This window comes from Cololabis saira, chromosome 14 (genome assembly GCF_033807715.1).
Source record: "Cololabis saira isolate AMF1-May2022 chromosome 14, fColSai1.1, whole genome shotgun sequence".
NCBI classification, from domain to species: Eukaryota; Metazoa; Chordata; class Actinopteri; order Beloniformes; family Belonidae; genus Cololabis; species Cololabis saira.
In genome coordinates, this window is record NC_084600.1 from 32,751,316 (window position 1) to 32,767,571 (window position 16,256).

The 16,256-nt window shown below is 40.8% G+C and overlaps 2 protein-coding genes across 2 annotated transcripts; one reads left to right on the plus strand and one right to left on the minus strand.

Annotated features, from left to right (window-relative positions):
• The first annotated feature begins 555 nt into the window (after window positions 1–555).
• LOC133459990 (histone H3) lies at window positions 556–1,921 on the plus strand. Its single transcript, XM_061740447.1, has one exon. The coding sequence runs from the start codon at window positions 1,307–1,309 to the stop codon at window positions 1,715–1,717; it is 411 nt and encodes a 136-aa protein (XP_061596431.1). The 5' UTR covers window positions 556–1,306; the 3' UTR covers window positions 1,718–1,921.
• Window positions 1,922–3,641: 1,720 nt separating this feature from the next.
• On the minus strand, window positions 3,642–8,165 carry LOC133459273 (cysteine-rich and transmembrane domain-containing protein 1-like). The gene is made up of 5 exons (XM_061739148.1): window positions 8,053–8,165; window positions 5,913–6,004; window positions 4,234–4,277; window positions 3,933–4,059; window positions 3,642–3,841 (listed from the first exon to the last, which is right to left on the minus strand). Exons 2-5 carry the CDS (start codon window positions 5,980–5,982, stop codon window positions 3,714–3,716), a joined length of 369 nt encoding a protein of 122 aa, XP_061595132.1. The 5' UTR covers window positions 5,983–6,004; window positions 8,053–8,165; the 3' UTR covers window positions 3,642–3,713.
• Window positions 8,166–16,256: the final 8,091 nt, after the last annotated feature.

Below are 16,256 nucleotides of genomic sequence, written 5' to 3' on the forward strand. Positions count from 1 at the left end.
ATACTAAAATAATCTCTATATAAAATACTTTTCTTTTTTTCCACTTTATCAGATATCAGTCACACACACACTCACACACTTACCACTTTATATGCTCTTTTTTAACCTTATATTTCATGTTTATTTTAATATTAATGTGCTTTTATGTTCTGAGTGGAAGTGTGGTTGCTTTTTATGTTTTGATGATATCACACCCTCCTGAGAGCTGTTCCTGACCGATAATCTCTGGGAGGAATCTCAGTAGTGGTTATGGTTACACTGATTTATTTATCTTTACTACAAGATTTCTCAGCAAGCTGGTTTTGATTTCAGTTTATGGCAATACAAGCAAATAATCTCCAGGTTTCACCACAGCAGATCATTAAACCTTGGCCTGCATAAACACTCCTTACTGTTACTATTTAATACTTTACAGTGTTAATGTTGTACACCAACACAGTATAAATTAGTTTAGGGAGGAATAAAGGACAATCTAATCTAATTTTAACATCAATTATTTCCTTCAAGGGAAATAAAGCACTTTTGGAATTAAGTTTGAACTATAAAAATTGTGAATTAGTCATTCCTCATACTCTTCATACTAAATAAATAGAGTCAGATCATAGTACTGAGAATATGCCATGATGAAAATCAAATACGCAGGATATAATTTAATTTAAATCTATATTATAGAAGAAGTAGTTGATGTAAAACTGTTGGACAAAACATCATACAGGTTGTGTTTTTCATCAGGGATGTTATTAGCAGGCGATTTAACCCACTAATATGGAAAAAACTGAGTTAAATCAACAGTTGGCTGAGTTGAGATTATGGTGTTTTCTTTCATTTTCATTTTTTCATTTTATTCTTTATTTCATTCAAAAAACAAACAATTAAATACAAACACAAGCCCCTTTATGGTTAAAATCACAAGAAGTACAACTAAATAACTGCAATTGCAAACAATGAATGGGCATCCAAAATATTCACAACTAAAATGTAAAGATTATTACTTCTGTATAAGGTAAGAATACAATACACCAGTTTGTTTCTTTTTTTTTTTTTAACTCTAAAGACTTTCATCTCTTTTTAAAACAGGAGAAAACTAATCCTCTTCTCCTCGGCAGCCGTTAGTCAACGTCCCTTTGGCGCTTTAATTTGAATTTTCAAATCTATCCAATAGGGGAGCAGCATTCTTTCCCGCCGTTACAGCTCTGGACCAATCAGAGCAGACCTCGCGCCGGCAGGCTCTTTAAAAGGCCGCCGTCTGCGACTCACTCCCCACACGTCTCGCTAGAAGTCGTACAGACAGTCCTCAGGATCAGCCATGGCCAGAACCAAGCAGACCGCCCGTAAGTCCACCGGAGGAAAGGCTCCAAGGAAGCAGCTGGCCACCAAGGCTGCCCGCAAGAGCGCGCCGGCCACCGGCGGAGTGAAGAAGCCTCACCGCTACAGGCCCGGTACCGTGGCTCTGAGGGAGATCCGCCGCTACCAGAAATCCACCGAGCTGCTGATCCGCAAGCTGCCCTTCCAGCGGCTGGTCCGAGAGATCGCTCAGGACTTCAAGACCGACCTGCGCTTCCAGAGCTCCGCCGTCATGGCGCTGCAGGAGGCCAGCGAGGCTTACCTGGTCGGCCTGTTCGAGGACACCAACCTGTGCGCCATCCACGCCAAGAGAGTCACCATCATGCCCAAAGACATCCAGCTGGCCCGCCGCATCCGCGGAGAGAGGGCTTAGTTAACCTAACCGACCAGTGGAAACACACACAACGGCTCTTTTAAGAGCCACCACATCTTCCTGGAGAGCAACTCCTTTTATTAAGAGCATTATAATTAAATGTATTTCGTTTTGCAAAATTATAACATTTGTGGTAGCTGAATTAGAATATGACTTGGTATAGGTAAATTACTTGTGAATTTTTAATTCATCCACAAATAGTCATTAAAAAAATTACTGACCTGATTTCTGTGGAAGCTTCTATCTCTTATATGCATTATATACAAGTAGGATTTTTATACCCAATTTAAGTAAGTGTTCAGACATAAAGCTTTCCTGGGTGCCTGCATATACTCTGCATTTGTGACAAGTCCTGCAGGGCAGCAGCTGCAGTAGATGGCTGTACTCTTTCAGCAGTGTGGTTTTTCTTTTCTCTTAAATTAAATCAAACTTTATTTATAAAGCACCTTTCATACATAAAATGCAACACAAAGTGCTTTACATAAACCAAACATAAAACGTATTAATGCCCCCCTCCCTCCCCGCACAGACAGACACAAGCACACCACAGTTCACCCAAGTTACACACGCAGACACACGGTGTAGACATGGCTAAGCACAGAGGGCCCAGGTGAGGAAACGGTACCGGGGAGCCGTCCACGCAGGGAGGTCTCATAACCTCTTACCTCATAACTTTAGTGGACAATAATCTCTTTGTTGCTACAGCGTGAAACTCTCATTTGACACCTTTTGCTGACCGTTATCAGTTGAATGTAGCAGCACACTTCCATTCGCTCTGCCATGCTCAGACCATCACTCTGTACTCTTAGTTCTGTTGGTTGAGAGGTTTGATCTGCACTTTCTGAATGAATTTGGCTGGTTTTAAACTCACGTTTCAGGTTTTTGTCAGGTGACACGGACTAGCCCAACACGCCCCCACATAAGGGGGTGTCTCAGCACACAGTCATTGATCTAAACCACGTAAAACGGCAGAAAGTCATGCTTACACCGAGTTTTATGTGTTGATTAATACTTGTGAATTTTGAAACCAAATTAGTTGCTCGACATCCCTAATTGATACTCGACATCCCTAATTAAAAATCTATTTTGAAAGGAACTATGGACTAGTCACTGTCAGTTAACATGTGGCCATTATTATCTAAACCAGAACATTCCCAGGTTAACCAGCAGCTGACGGCAGCTATACAATGAAAAGATGCATGTTTGGTGTGTGTTTGCTTCTTCACTCTACTCTGATCCTGATAAAACGTAATCAACTTGCATCAAACTAAGTTACCACAAATGTGAACTAAATTAGCATATTGAGTTACATGCCCATGTCTGCGTCAACGCAATGCCCAGTCAAGGAATTTTGGAGGCCACAGAGAGGTCTGCAGAGGAGAGTTTGAATTGAGGGGAAGATTCTCCGTTGTGACGCCATCAAATCGACAGAGAGGTATGAATTAGGCTTAAAGGAGCTTGAGGCAGGATTTATGAAAAAAATCAGTATACATTTTAAGTTTTCTAGTAATAATGTCAGATGAAGCGTTCCAAACCCAAAAGAATGAGCCCTCTAGTGCATCTCTCCTTTGCCTTGAACAGGCTGTGTGCTGCAAAATGTGCTGCAATTCGGTCCCGAATTTCCCGCGCTGGGCTGCGGATGTGACGTCACATGACGCTGCATGCACGTTCTCCCGTGCCGGCTTCACTGTTGGCTGCAGTACCCCCAACGGCCGTCGTGGTGAAGGGTGGCGCTAGAGAGTCTCATTTCTTAAAAGGAGCCTCAAGCTCCTTTAAGAGTTCATGTGACTTTCTTATGAGACGGTGTTAAACTAAACGGCAACAACAGTGCGAATAGCCCCCTCACCCTCCAGGTTCGACTGTTCAACATCCATCTGTAATGCGGAAAAATTCATTGAAGAATTATCACAGAACAACTTTTTTTTGTTGAATTTGAACATTTCTGTATTTATTTATAGACCATTTTGTTGACAGGTGACGAGGCTGATGAGGGTCTTCAGCGACCAAACATGTCCCACAGGCAGCAGCAGCAGAGAGCAGCGGAACACGGCGCCAGATACGAGCCAATGCCGCCAAGAATGCCGCCGCCACTACCGCCTCGAGTGCCAGGCTCCATCACGTACACTGTCAGTGACATCACCCACCGGTAACTAACCAGTAGCCTACAGACATTTATGTTTGAAACACATCGCTGGTGTGCACCTTTGCAGTATACCTGTCTGTTTTGGCCGGTGAGGGGGTTCAAATTTGTCGCCACGGTAACCTGGCTGCATCACAGCGTGTCCTACATTTCCAGGGTTGTAGTAGGCGGGATCTCCACCTGTGAAGGTCTGAGGGAAGGTCTGCCAAGGAAATAGATAGTCTTGTTTCCCAAAGAAGAGTCAAGTATGGTTGAAAAACGCAGCATTAAAGGGTTTTGTCATTTTGCTGTCTGAAATGTGTTCTGAACTGTTCTAGCTGTTATAAGTCATGTGATATTTGTTGAACAGGAAGCTGCAGAAGTGCATGCTGGGTACCTGGTAGGCTGAGCCAGGGAAGACGGAAGGCTGCGAGTAGAAAGCTGTGGACACACAAGACGTCACACGATCACATCGAGTCACTTCAAGTGTAAAGTCATACATTTTACCAGTAACGTTAAAGACAGAATTATCAGGAATTATGTTTAAAGACAGAAGATCAGTAGGCGTGGTCGACCGAGGAAACTGACCAAGGAACCGCCAGTCCCAACAGACGTCTGCGAGTCACTGCTTCAGCTCTGACAGCACTTGTTTATCATGCTTTCGTGGTGATGCTTCAGATTAGGATGTTTGGACAGATTCGATCAGGATGAATGTAAACTAAAAGAACTAGGTCGGAACCACAGATTTAAAAAAAAAAACTATGAGGTCACATGACCGATTGGTTTGTGTAGACCAGTTTTGAAGCCAGTTTTTCATCATGCGGGGCACAGTCATGTTACCCGAGAAGCTGATGGGAACACGCCCACTGCTTGTCAATCAAAAGGCGCTGACCTACTAGCGTTCTTTAACATTTCCGTAAAACTGGGCCACAAGGGGTGTGCACGCAAATGGGTGCTTGCTACACCCATTTGCCCATTTTTGGTTTCGCCTGAGTTGGGTGGAGTTGGCTCTTGTCAGCATGTTCCTGTCGTGCTGTAAAATGACAGTTTCTCTTTAGAAAACTGAGTGTGTCCAGTTCTTTCATACAGTCTACCCAGTGGCGTCAATTCAGTCGAAGCTAAGGTATGGCAAGGTTACGAGTCACAAAACTTAAGTATTAATCAACACGCCCAGCAAATACTCATCACAGAAGTCTGCTATGTAGTTTATCTGTGTGGTCAAGAAAACTGGAACTTTTTCAATTGCAGTCTTGCTCACACTGCTAAAACTCAAAATCTTACCAGGAATATTTGTCTTATTTCTAGTTAAAATGTCTCATTTTTAGTCATTTTTAGTCTCATTACACTTAAAACAAGAGTCATCGCCGGAAAAAGAACTTATTTGACCATTTTCACCTGTTTCAAGTAAATTTTCAATTGAAATAAGTAGAAAAATCTGCCAGTGGGACAAGATTTATCTTCTCATTACAAGAAAACTTATTTTAAGTGAAAATCTACTTTAAACAGGTGAAAATTGTTGTTTTTTGAGTTTTTGAGTCTTGTCTTAAATGTAATGAGATTTCTTTGACTAAAAATTAGACATTTTAACTAGAAATAAGACAAATATTCTTGTTAAGATTTTGAGTTTTTGCAGTGTAAAATAACTAGTGAAATCGATCATGTTGTTCTGATTTGCATTTGTAGTTATTTTATACGTATTAAATAATAGAATAATCAATACAAAAACATTTACATTTTCCCTTGAAGCCAAGGTGTGGCGGCTGCCATACCTTGCCATACCCAATTGACGCCCCTGAGTTTACCTCAGAAGAGAGGAGTGGGGCCTAATGACTTAGTCCTCCCCCTAAAACCAGCTGCTCAACTGCTGGGGTATTTTAACTATAACAAAATGTTCTATTAAAACCTCGGCAGACTGTGGTAACTTGTGAAAAGGTGCAGAATATGTTTTACAAACTGTAACTTTTCCAGAAACTCCAGTAGGGAGCCCTGCAGCTCATGGATGCTAACTTCTCAACGCTAACTAGCTTCTAACATTTTACAACATTGCCAAAGTTTCCTGGAAAAAGACAAACATACCTGGAGGGAAACCAGAGGTTGGAGGTCCTTCAGGAAAGAAGGGACGATATGGAGGAGGCTGCTCACTCATCTGGACAGAGGGACAGATGGATCTGAAAAAGAACAGCAGATGGAGTTTCCTCCTTATTTACATTTTTAAAAATTCTGCTGCTACATGAAGTTGCTTTAATAATATAATTTTGATCAAAATGTTCCAAAATACTTCTTAAATAAACTGTTAAACTCTTAAAAAAAATGAACTGTAATACAAAAATTATACATAAAATGACCTAAATCAGAGACGCATCTACAACTGTGTAACAGGTCACAGTTTGTGTTGATAAAGACGATGTCACGTTTGTTTATCTGAATCAAAAGAAGTTTGGGTGAAATCTCAAACAGGCTCTCCAGAAACCCATTCTAACCTTATTATGCACCTTATTTTACATCAGGTGTTTTTGACATTTTCATTTACAGACAATAATAACATGTGCAGTAACAAGATGTGCAATAACAACGTGCAATATCTGTCTACCTCACACACATCATACCTGCTTTTTTTGCTTTTTTCTTCGTTCTTTTCCCGTACTGCACTACTTTTTTATTTTTCATTCCAATGTATATGCTGTTTATATTTTGTAATTATATATTTTTTACTTTTTTTACCCTTTCCCTGCATGTGTGTGTTAAGTGTACTGCTGCTACACAAAGTGAATTTCCCCATTGAGGGAGAAATAAAGGATAATCTTATCTTATATTATTTACGTCTTTATTTCTTATAAAGTCAAAGAGGTTTTTTTTTTCTTTCTGTAAAGAACATTTGTGCCTGATCTGGGCTTATTTTGGCTCTCATTGCTCAGTTGCGATGCTGGTCGGTTGTGGGCCAGACATGTTCTGAAGTTCATCAACTGGACCAGACATGGATTTCGGCATGTGTTGTATGAGCCAGACGTGGCCCAAAGGCTCAAAGAGGATGATGGGTGGAGAACAAACTCCTCTGAAGATCTCCCTCCTGTTGTTTTTGTGGAATCATCTCCAGCCAGCGTTGCTGAACATGGTTCTGGGTTCTGACAGTCTGTTTGGACCCTGATGACCTCCGCTGTATTTAATCTGAAACCTGATGCCTGTAGAAAACCAAACTTCTTGTTCTCTGTTCCTTAAACACAAACCGTCTCATTGTGATGAAGGTTCCCTGTCAATAGTCTGAGTCAGGGCTCAGTCTAAGGCCCGGTCAGCTGTCTTCATACCAGCTCTAATCTAATAGGCTGGTTTCCCTGACAACAACCCTACAGAAACCAACGCTGTGTGTCTGACAAACACAGTTAGCTTGTTTCCAGTTAAACCAGTTTGCTGCAGAAGCTGCTGGTACTGGGAGAGTTTTGCGGTCATGGTTCTGTTTGGATCCAACAGAACAAAGTTACAAAGACACTTCAAGACAAAAACATCATCAGATACCAGAGTCAATAAAACCGGAAACCAGTTTAGAGCTGTTTAAATTTCACTGATTAATTTCCATTTAACTACCTTTTAGTTTGATTTGATTTGATTTGATCTTTATTCATCTTGAACAAAACAATAAAAAAAACCACCCCATACATCAACAACAATTATAAAGCACAACCAGTTTTGTTCAAGAAGGGACAGGAAGAAGCAAATGCTTATCTAGTCCGGCCCCTTCTTGCAATATAAGAATATCCGATATATAAAAGAATAATAGCAATAACAATAATAATAATAATAACAACAATAATACATATATACAGTATATACCCTTCTTCTTGAGATATAAGAGTATGTCAATATAAGTAATTAAAAGACAAGTGAGTCAATAATAAAAGTAGCTAAAACGAAAGGCATCAAGCACAGTAGAGAAGAAAAAAAGTCAATGAAAAAAAAAAACAATCACTATAATAAAAGTAGCTAAAAAAAGAAAGAAAAAACAACATGCACAGAAGAAAAAAATACAATGAAAAAAAATAAAATAAAAAAATCATGGTCATTATAACGTCAAATGTTGGTAGTTCAGTATTAGTAGTAGTTATCATTAATTACCAGGTGAAATGGACCAAACTTTCATCTGTCCATGTAAGTCCACTGGTAAACCTTTAACTTGGCCCTTATTTTGAAGGGTTTCTGAAAGGTGTGGAAGAGAAGAACTTACCTGCAGCTGGAAAACACCTCTGATCCAAAACTGAGCAACAAATTATCTGATGAATAGATCCACTGAGGAGACAGCGACTAGAAGCTCCAGGACAGAATGAAGTCTGAGGTCCTCCTCCTCTTACTCTCCTTGTCCCTGTTCCTCTTCTCCCTCCTTCTCTTTTCCCTCCTCCTCTTCCTCCCCTCCCTTCATCTCCAGAACTTATCTGATCAAATAATCAATAACCTCTTCTGAAATCCTGCTGGTGTTTCATCTAAATGTAACTGACCTGTTCAACCACCATGATGTTGTCTGTGGCTCAGCGTTTAACCTCGTCCACAAAGTGGTGACGCCAGGTTTACTGGACTAATATGATCCAAGGCAGGGGTCGGCAACCCAAAATGTTGAAAGAGCCATATTGGACCAAAACACAAAAAACAATTATGTCTGGAGCCGCAAAAAATGAAAAGTCTTGTATCAGCCTTAGAATGAAGGAGAATGAAGGAAAATGGTGAAAGGTGAAATGTCGAGAAAAAAGTCGAAATGTCGAGAAAAAAGTCAAAATTCCGAGAAAAAAGTTGAAATGTCGAGGAAATAGTAAAAATTTAGAGAAAAAAATCGAAATGTCGAGAAAAAAGGCGAAATGTTGAGAAAAAATTCGAAATGTCGAGAAAAAAGTCTAAATGTTGAGAAAAAAGCCGAAATGTCGAGAAAAAAGTCAAAATTTCGAGAAAAAAGGCGAAATGTTGAGAAAAAATTCGAAATGTCGAGAAAAAAGTCTAAATGTTGAGAAAAAAGCCGAAATGTCGAGAAAAAAGTCAAAATTTCGAGAAAAAATTCAAAATTTCGAGAAAAAAGTTGAAATGTCGAGATTAATGTTGAAGTACAATTTCGAGAAAAAAGTCGAAATGTCGAGATTAAAAAGGAAAGGAAAAGGGAAGAAAAAAAAGAGAAAAAAAGGAAAAAAGAAAAAGAAAAAAAAAGAAGAAAATTTTTTTTTTTGAAAAAGCTCCAGGAGCCACTAGGGCGACGCTAAAGAGCCGCATGCGGCTCCAGAGCCGCGGGTTGCCGACTCCTGATCCAAGGAATGAAGAAAGTTGCAGATCCTCAGAACCATGACAGAACCATGATGATTCTTTTTTATCGTGCCTTTATTGAGTCTATTTTATCTTTTTCTTTGGTGTCATGGTTTGGAAGCCTTTCTATTAAAAACAAGAACGCATTGAATCAAATTGTGAAATGGTCAAGTAAGCTGATAGGTGAGCCACAGCTGAACCCTTCTTCCCTGTACACCAGGCAGTTACAGCGGATAGCCACGACCATTTTAAATGATAGTTTACACCCTTTGCACAGTGAATTTCAGTTTCTCCCCTCTGGACGGAGGTTGTCAGTCCCATTTTGTAAAACAAAACGTTATAAAAACAGCTTTGTTCCAGCTGCAGTAACACTGGTGAACAAGCTGTAGTTTGCACAAAAGTTGCACAAGTCACTTTTCGGAGCACGATGTATTTTACAATGTTTTTATCTTATTGCTCTTATCCATTCCTAACTTGGAGGAAATTCTGCTCTTGGTGTTTTAATTCTTTTTTAGCCTCATGTCTTTTATTTCTTATATTTATTTCATGAACTGCAGCACTTTCTGTCGAGCCGAAGCTGTCTCTTGTTTTATGTGTATGTGTTCTTCTTAAATGTCTTGTTCCTGAACTGATATAATAAGCCAGGTTGGACCCAGACCTGCGGTTCCTCTACTGACCACCGGGGTCTGGATTGGTGGACCTTTATGTTAAAATGTCCAACTTTACAGCCGAAATAAACATTTACTGTCTGGTATGAAAACCGTTTTTGGTCTTTGTGGTTACTGTTGGGTTATTTCGTGTTACCCTACAAAGAAATGAGAACCAGACACAATTCAAAGTTTCAGCTTTGCAAAGGAGAGAGAGCTCCTCGGGGAATTCAGAATACTGAGGTGTCTCCGCTCAACTCCGAATCAGCTTCCCTCTTCAGCTTGAATTTATTCAGTACATGGGCGTATACTTTTTACACATCATGAGTACATTTTCACACAGGAGTTAGGCAAAAGTGCTGAGCTTGTTAATTCGCTTGTTATTCCAGACAAGACCGAAACTATAGCAAAATATCATACACTTCCTTTTTAGTTAAAATAGCTCCTATAGCTTTTAAGGTCAAACGCGGGTAAATCAGAAGAACAGGATATAAAACTGATGAGACACGTAAATTGATGAGACATGAGACACGTACATTTTTCACTTGACTTCAGACTTTAAGGGTCAGCATTTAGTCTGTTTAAAGTGATTATACATGAATTTCTCCAACAGTTACATTTCAACTGTATGAGGAATTTTTATGAAACTGATCTGCTAAAATTATATAAAGCAACAAATGAATGGATAATTAGGGGTGTGGCTACGTTGCAGTCTCTGAAGTGAAACGGTAACTGACATGGCTGTAGCTCATATCATATCCTTAGTGCTTTGTTGTGAGATCTACCAGAGCATAGACTTTCTTTTTTAAAGTGAAGGGGTCTTGTTGTGCTGTTGACTGTGCTAAGAGAAGGTTGGACCAGGCTTAGGGTGCTTTCACACCTGTACCGTTTCAAGCAGTTGTACCGGAACAGGGAACGTTTCCCCCTAAAGATCGGAACGTTTGGTATACGTGAACACAGCAATCGCGCTCTGAAACGGTACAAAACAAGCGTTCCGAGATCACCTAGGAGAGGTGGTCTCGGCCCGATTCCAATCGAGACCTGAAACGGTTCATTTTTTTTATTTGGAGTGAGAACATAATCCACACAGCAACCGATACAACTCTATTCATTGTGTATGTGCTGCCGCGGCGCAAGGAGAGGAGTCGGTCCTCCACCCCCTTCTCTCCTATTGGACGTGCGAGATGTCTTCCCAGCACGGCACAAATTAAACTTTGTTTGAAATTAAACAATGTTCAATTCGGGCAGGTTTGAAAGGGGCGTGTTGTTTATCCCGGGGTGCGGAAGAGGAAACTCCTTCCGCGTTCATTTGACCAATCAGAGAGCAGCTGGTTCGCGCATGGAATTTGTTAACAGCTTTGAAACGGTACAGACGTTTGCCTTGTGAACACAAACTCCACGAACGAGAAACAGAACAACTGTATCGGTTCAGCCCCTGAATCGGAACAAAACAAACGGGCCACAGGTGTTAAAGCACCCTTAGACTGAGAACAGGTCTGGGTTTGTCTGGGCTTTCTGGAGGTTAAAAGGATGACAGATGATTTTAGCCAGGATGGGACTGTGACCCCGTCCACACGTAGCCGGGTATTTTTAAAACCGAATATTTCCCCCCCTCCGTTTATAAAATAATTTGTATCCACATTACATCGTTTTTAAAAAAAAACCCTTCCACACATAACCGAAGATCTGCGTTTTCGACCACATTCATAAGCATTCTAAACCTGTAGATCATCTGCGGCTCCCGGGGAAGTTGCGCCTCCGCGGCGCAGCTTCCCCGGCAGGCGCGTCTCCTTCTCGCTTAACGAGTCTGAGTCCCCCCGTGTCCCGCCACGGAGCTGCCGCGTTATCGACGCAGCCCTACGCCGTAGGGTCCGGCGTACGGTGCGCGTCGCTGCGTACCCTACGGCGTAGCCTCTGTGTTGGTGTAACGCAAACGGTGGTCCAGAGCAGAGACCATTTATTTAATAAATAGCTTGGAGAACAGATGCTGGATCATCTGTAGTTCTGAGTAAACAAAGGTCACACGTCAGAGCAGATTTGTTGTTGTTTTGGCGCATAATGTGACGTTAGAAAACACAAAACTCCGGTTGTGTCCGTCTACACGCATCTACATAAACGGAGTTTTCAAAAATCTTCACTTTGCCCAGAGTTTTTTTAAACATTCGTTTATTTGCGTTTTCATGTGGATGACAGGTCCAAACGTAGGAAAATATCTTCGGTTTAGCAGATACCCGGCTACGTGTGGACGGGGTCTGTGACTTGAGCAAGGTCCAGGTCCAGGTTGCCTTTAGTTTAACACCAGCAAGGTCAAGGGCCCATGCTCAGTATCTCTAAGAAAGCCAGCGAGGCCAGAAGGCTTCTATGGCTTCACTTTCCTGAACAACTACCACACCTCATGTTCCTGTCCAGTAGTTGGGTTCCTACATCAGGGACAAGAGCAAGAGGCGTTTTCACTTTTGACCTACAAAGAAGCAGATGTGCTCCTCTGCCAGTGAAGCAGTGTTGTTAGATTCAGTCATGGTCCAACCCCTGGAGTTGGTAAGTTACCGGGGGTCCACATCAGCTTGGAATTGTTCAACACTAAGTGCTCTTCAGTTCTTTCTCACGTAAAGTGTTTTTGATGTCTCTTTCAGTTCGGTTCTCAGAGTGGAGTAAAGGGTTTTGTCCTGTGGCTTAAAACCCTCATCATGAAATTTGAGGGATGGACATCTTCTGTTATCCAGGGTTTCTGGTTTGTGTCGCTCTGGATGTGGTTCTTCTGCGGTGATGTACTGTAAGACGGTATCTATTCCTCTGTAGTTCAACTGTATCTGAGAAAAGAGCTCCTTCAGACCAGAGGGTTTTCTGCAGGCATGTTGGTCCAGAGTTGTACTTCACCCGGTGGGACATTTCATATGCGGTAAACTTAGTGCAGACCAGGATTTTCATGTTCTAATGATGATTACGTCGTGTTGAACACGTCGGGATGAACTAAAGTCAACTTTGTGTCGACTTATGCGTACCTCCATGCCAACGCTGTAATTGACAGGTCTCAACTATAAAGTGGTAAAACTTTGCTTTTTTTTTTTTTTTAAGATTTTTTTGGGCTCTAGTGGCCATTTATTCAAGCTGCAGATATGAAAGGGGTAGAGAGAGATCGGGGATGACATGCAGCAAAGGTGCGCAGGCCGGGATTCGAACCTGTGACCGCTGCAGGAGGACTGTAGCCTCAGTATATGAGCCGCTGCTTAACCCACTGCGCCACCGAGCGGCCCTAAAACTTGCTTTTATTCACCAAAAAAAGTTCCTCTACATCCCCTGAAGTCAAGAGACATTTGAAAACAATATTTCTTCATACATTTTAGGTCTTTGGACCTCCTCATGTGGGGTTAACTCCTTGTTACAACCAAAAACGTAATAACGGCCAATAACGTAATAACTGCCAATAATGTAATAATTTTGGCCATTTCAAATGTAATAAAGCCAATAGTGTAATAATGTGTCAATAATGTAATAAAACTTTTGAGTCAATAATGTAATAACTTTTTGCCGATAATGTAATAATTTTGTAATATTTTTTTAATACCAGGCCAATAACGTAATAACCAGCCAATAATGTAATGCCTTATTACATTATCGGCAAAAAGTTATTACGTTATTGGCTCAAAAGTTTTATTACATTATTGGCACATTATTACACTATTGGCCTTATTACATTTGAAATGGCCAAAATTATTACGTTATTGGCAGTTATTACGTTATTGGCCATTATTACGTTTTTGGTTGTAACAGTCCTCTTTGTCACACACTTTCAATCAATAGATTTACTTTTACTATTTACACTGGAAGAAATACCACTAAGTAAAATATTTTTTCTTGCCTCCACGTTCCATACAAGTTCAGCAACTTCCCATTCTGGGATTCTGTTCTTCTTTTTTGACATTTTCTGGTATGTTTATCATCGTTATTTGGACAAAATGTGAAAGTTTGTTGCGTATTTCTACTCACTTACACAGTTTTTAATTGTAGGACACCAGGAGGTGCCAGTGGAACCCTGAATAACCATGCCAGTGTGGATGAATCAAAGAAATGTGTCAGGCACAAACATATCCACAGATTCATACACCAGAACATTTCTGTGCATACGGTATGTACTTTTCCAGATTTGGGCATATAACATATATTTGAAAGTTGCACAATATTAAATAACAATATTGGACCATCACTGTGTTTATTACAAATGTGTTCCTGAAAAGGAACTCAAGCGAGCTACGGATGTTAACAGACACAACCATAACTCCATAACTGGAGTTTTGGCAGGTGAATGACAGGAGAAGCTCGTGCATCAAACCATCCCAGAATAAGCTTTTGGGAATAATTTTGATGGTACTGAGATTAAATACTAAATATAAACTCTTATACATTTACGTTTATCTTATATAAAATTATTTATTGTAAAATACTTTTGTCAAATTGGAAATAATGCTCTTATTGTTAAAAGTATAGTCTGTAATCTTATTCAAAAACATTTATTGTTATACTGGGTGAAATGGTCCTTCCATCCTGAGAGTAGCCAGTGAAAAATGTGTTCAGAAAAAGGAAAGAAAAAAATCCGACCGCTCTGACAGCTTTAATCCTGTAAAAACTCCCATCTGTTTTTTGCGCACCGAGTGGCACGGATTGGTCAGAGGACCAGAGAATTGGCAGGAGGGAAAGAACCAATCAGATGCCTTCATTTTAAGTTCCGCGCACTCGTCACGTCGAAAATCTTGCCGGAAAAAGGGGGAAAGGGGAAAAAATGAATAAATAAAAAAAAATGTATATATATATATATATAAAATTTTAAAAATACTTAAAATGAAAAAGAGAGGGGGAGCTTTCCTTTCACTGCCGTCCTACCTACCTGCTACCTGCCTCTTGCTGGGGCTCCCGGTCGGGCAACTGGAGTCTGGTGGGGGCCTCCTGCTCGCTTCCCTGATGCCCCGGTCTGACCTCACCCCTCATTGCAATACATAAGTTACTAATTTTAATTCTAATAATTATTCTTGGCATTATCATGATGTATTGTTTCATAGTTTATTATTATATTCAGTTATGAAATCTCATGGGATGTTAAACTATAGTATTATTATATTGTTATATATAATAGTATGGTGATATAATTTGGTTATATGTTATAATATTTTATAAAATTTTATAAAAATTATGTTATATTAGGATATTACTATATTATTATTCTATATTGTATAGTGCTACACCACTCTATATGATAATCATTTATTTGTTTAACTTATTTACTCTCGAATTAATATTGTCAATTTATGTATCTACTTTCATCACTTTATCTACACACACACACACACACACACACACACACACACACACACACACACAAACTGATGTCGTCTTCTGTTGTTGTTTGCACTGTATGTTAATAAAAAAAAAATAAAATAAAAAATCTTGCCAGAAAACTTCACACACTTGAGTCACGTTTGCTGAAGAATGGTGCAGAAAATGAGAAAACGCAGCCAAAAATACCACCTCCCCAGTATGGGGGTCCGTGGGGATGGAGGCGTCTCCATCCCGGCGAGGGCGGAGAGCGCCGGTGCGGGTGGCGGTGCGCTGCGGTGCCGTGCAGGCTCTGTTGCCACGGCTACGCCGTAGGGTACGCCGTAGCCTACGGCGTAGGGTACGCGGCAACGCGCACCATTCTGCGTTGGTGTAACGCGGAACCATAAATCAGCCTTCAGTGTGTGCTCAGTGTGCTGTTCTGAACACTTCTCTGTTGTGCTCATTTTGCTGGGACGTCGGGTCCCTCCGCCGAGACACAACTTTTGCGGTATGCGTACATTGTTGTGTTTAAAAATGATGCGCAGTGCCCACCCAATCAGAAACGGTACAGATATTAAAAAAAAATTAAATTAAAAAAATAAAATTATAAAAAAATAAAGGATCCCCATAACTTTGATTGGGTGGGCAGGACGCACGTTTGGGTGGGCACAGCCCACCCCTGCCCCCCCCTAAAACCGGCCTCGCTTACAGGTGAATGAGACATGGGGTAGTTTTGTTGAAAATGTGCTGTCCAAAATGTCCTGGAAAACTCGACTCCTGCAAATGCGCGTTCCCCAAAGTTTGTGGGGGTGTGGCTTTGGACGGAGCGCTGACGGGAGGGGGAGGAGGGGGCGGGGCTTAGAGGAGGTGCCACTTTCAAATCTTGCTAGCTCTCCAACATTACAGACTATACCTTTAATTGTTTTTTCTTAACTCTCACGTACCCCCCTGGAGTATTGCCACGTACCTCCAGGGGTGACCGTACCCCTATTCGAGAAACATTGAGCTAGGTGATGGTCTAGATCTGGAATTTGAACTGGGACACAACTTGAGCTGAGACTAATGTTCTGTTCAATAAGAACACAAGAACACTAACTGAGAAACTAAATGAGTTGTTTCCAGAGGCTTGTGGTATGACAGCGCTTTAAAACTTTCATTTACTGACAGTTTCAGATGATTTTGAAACTTTGAA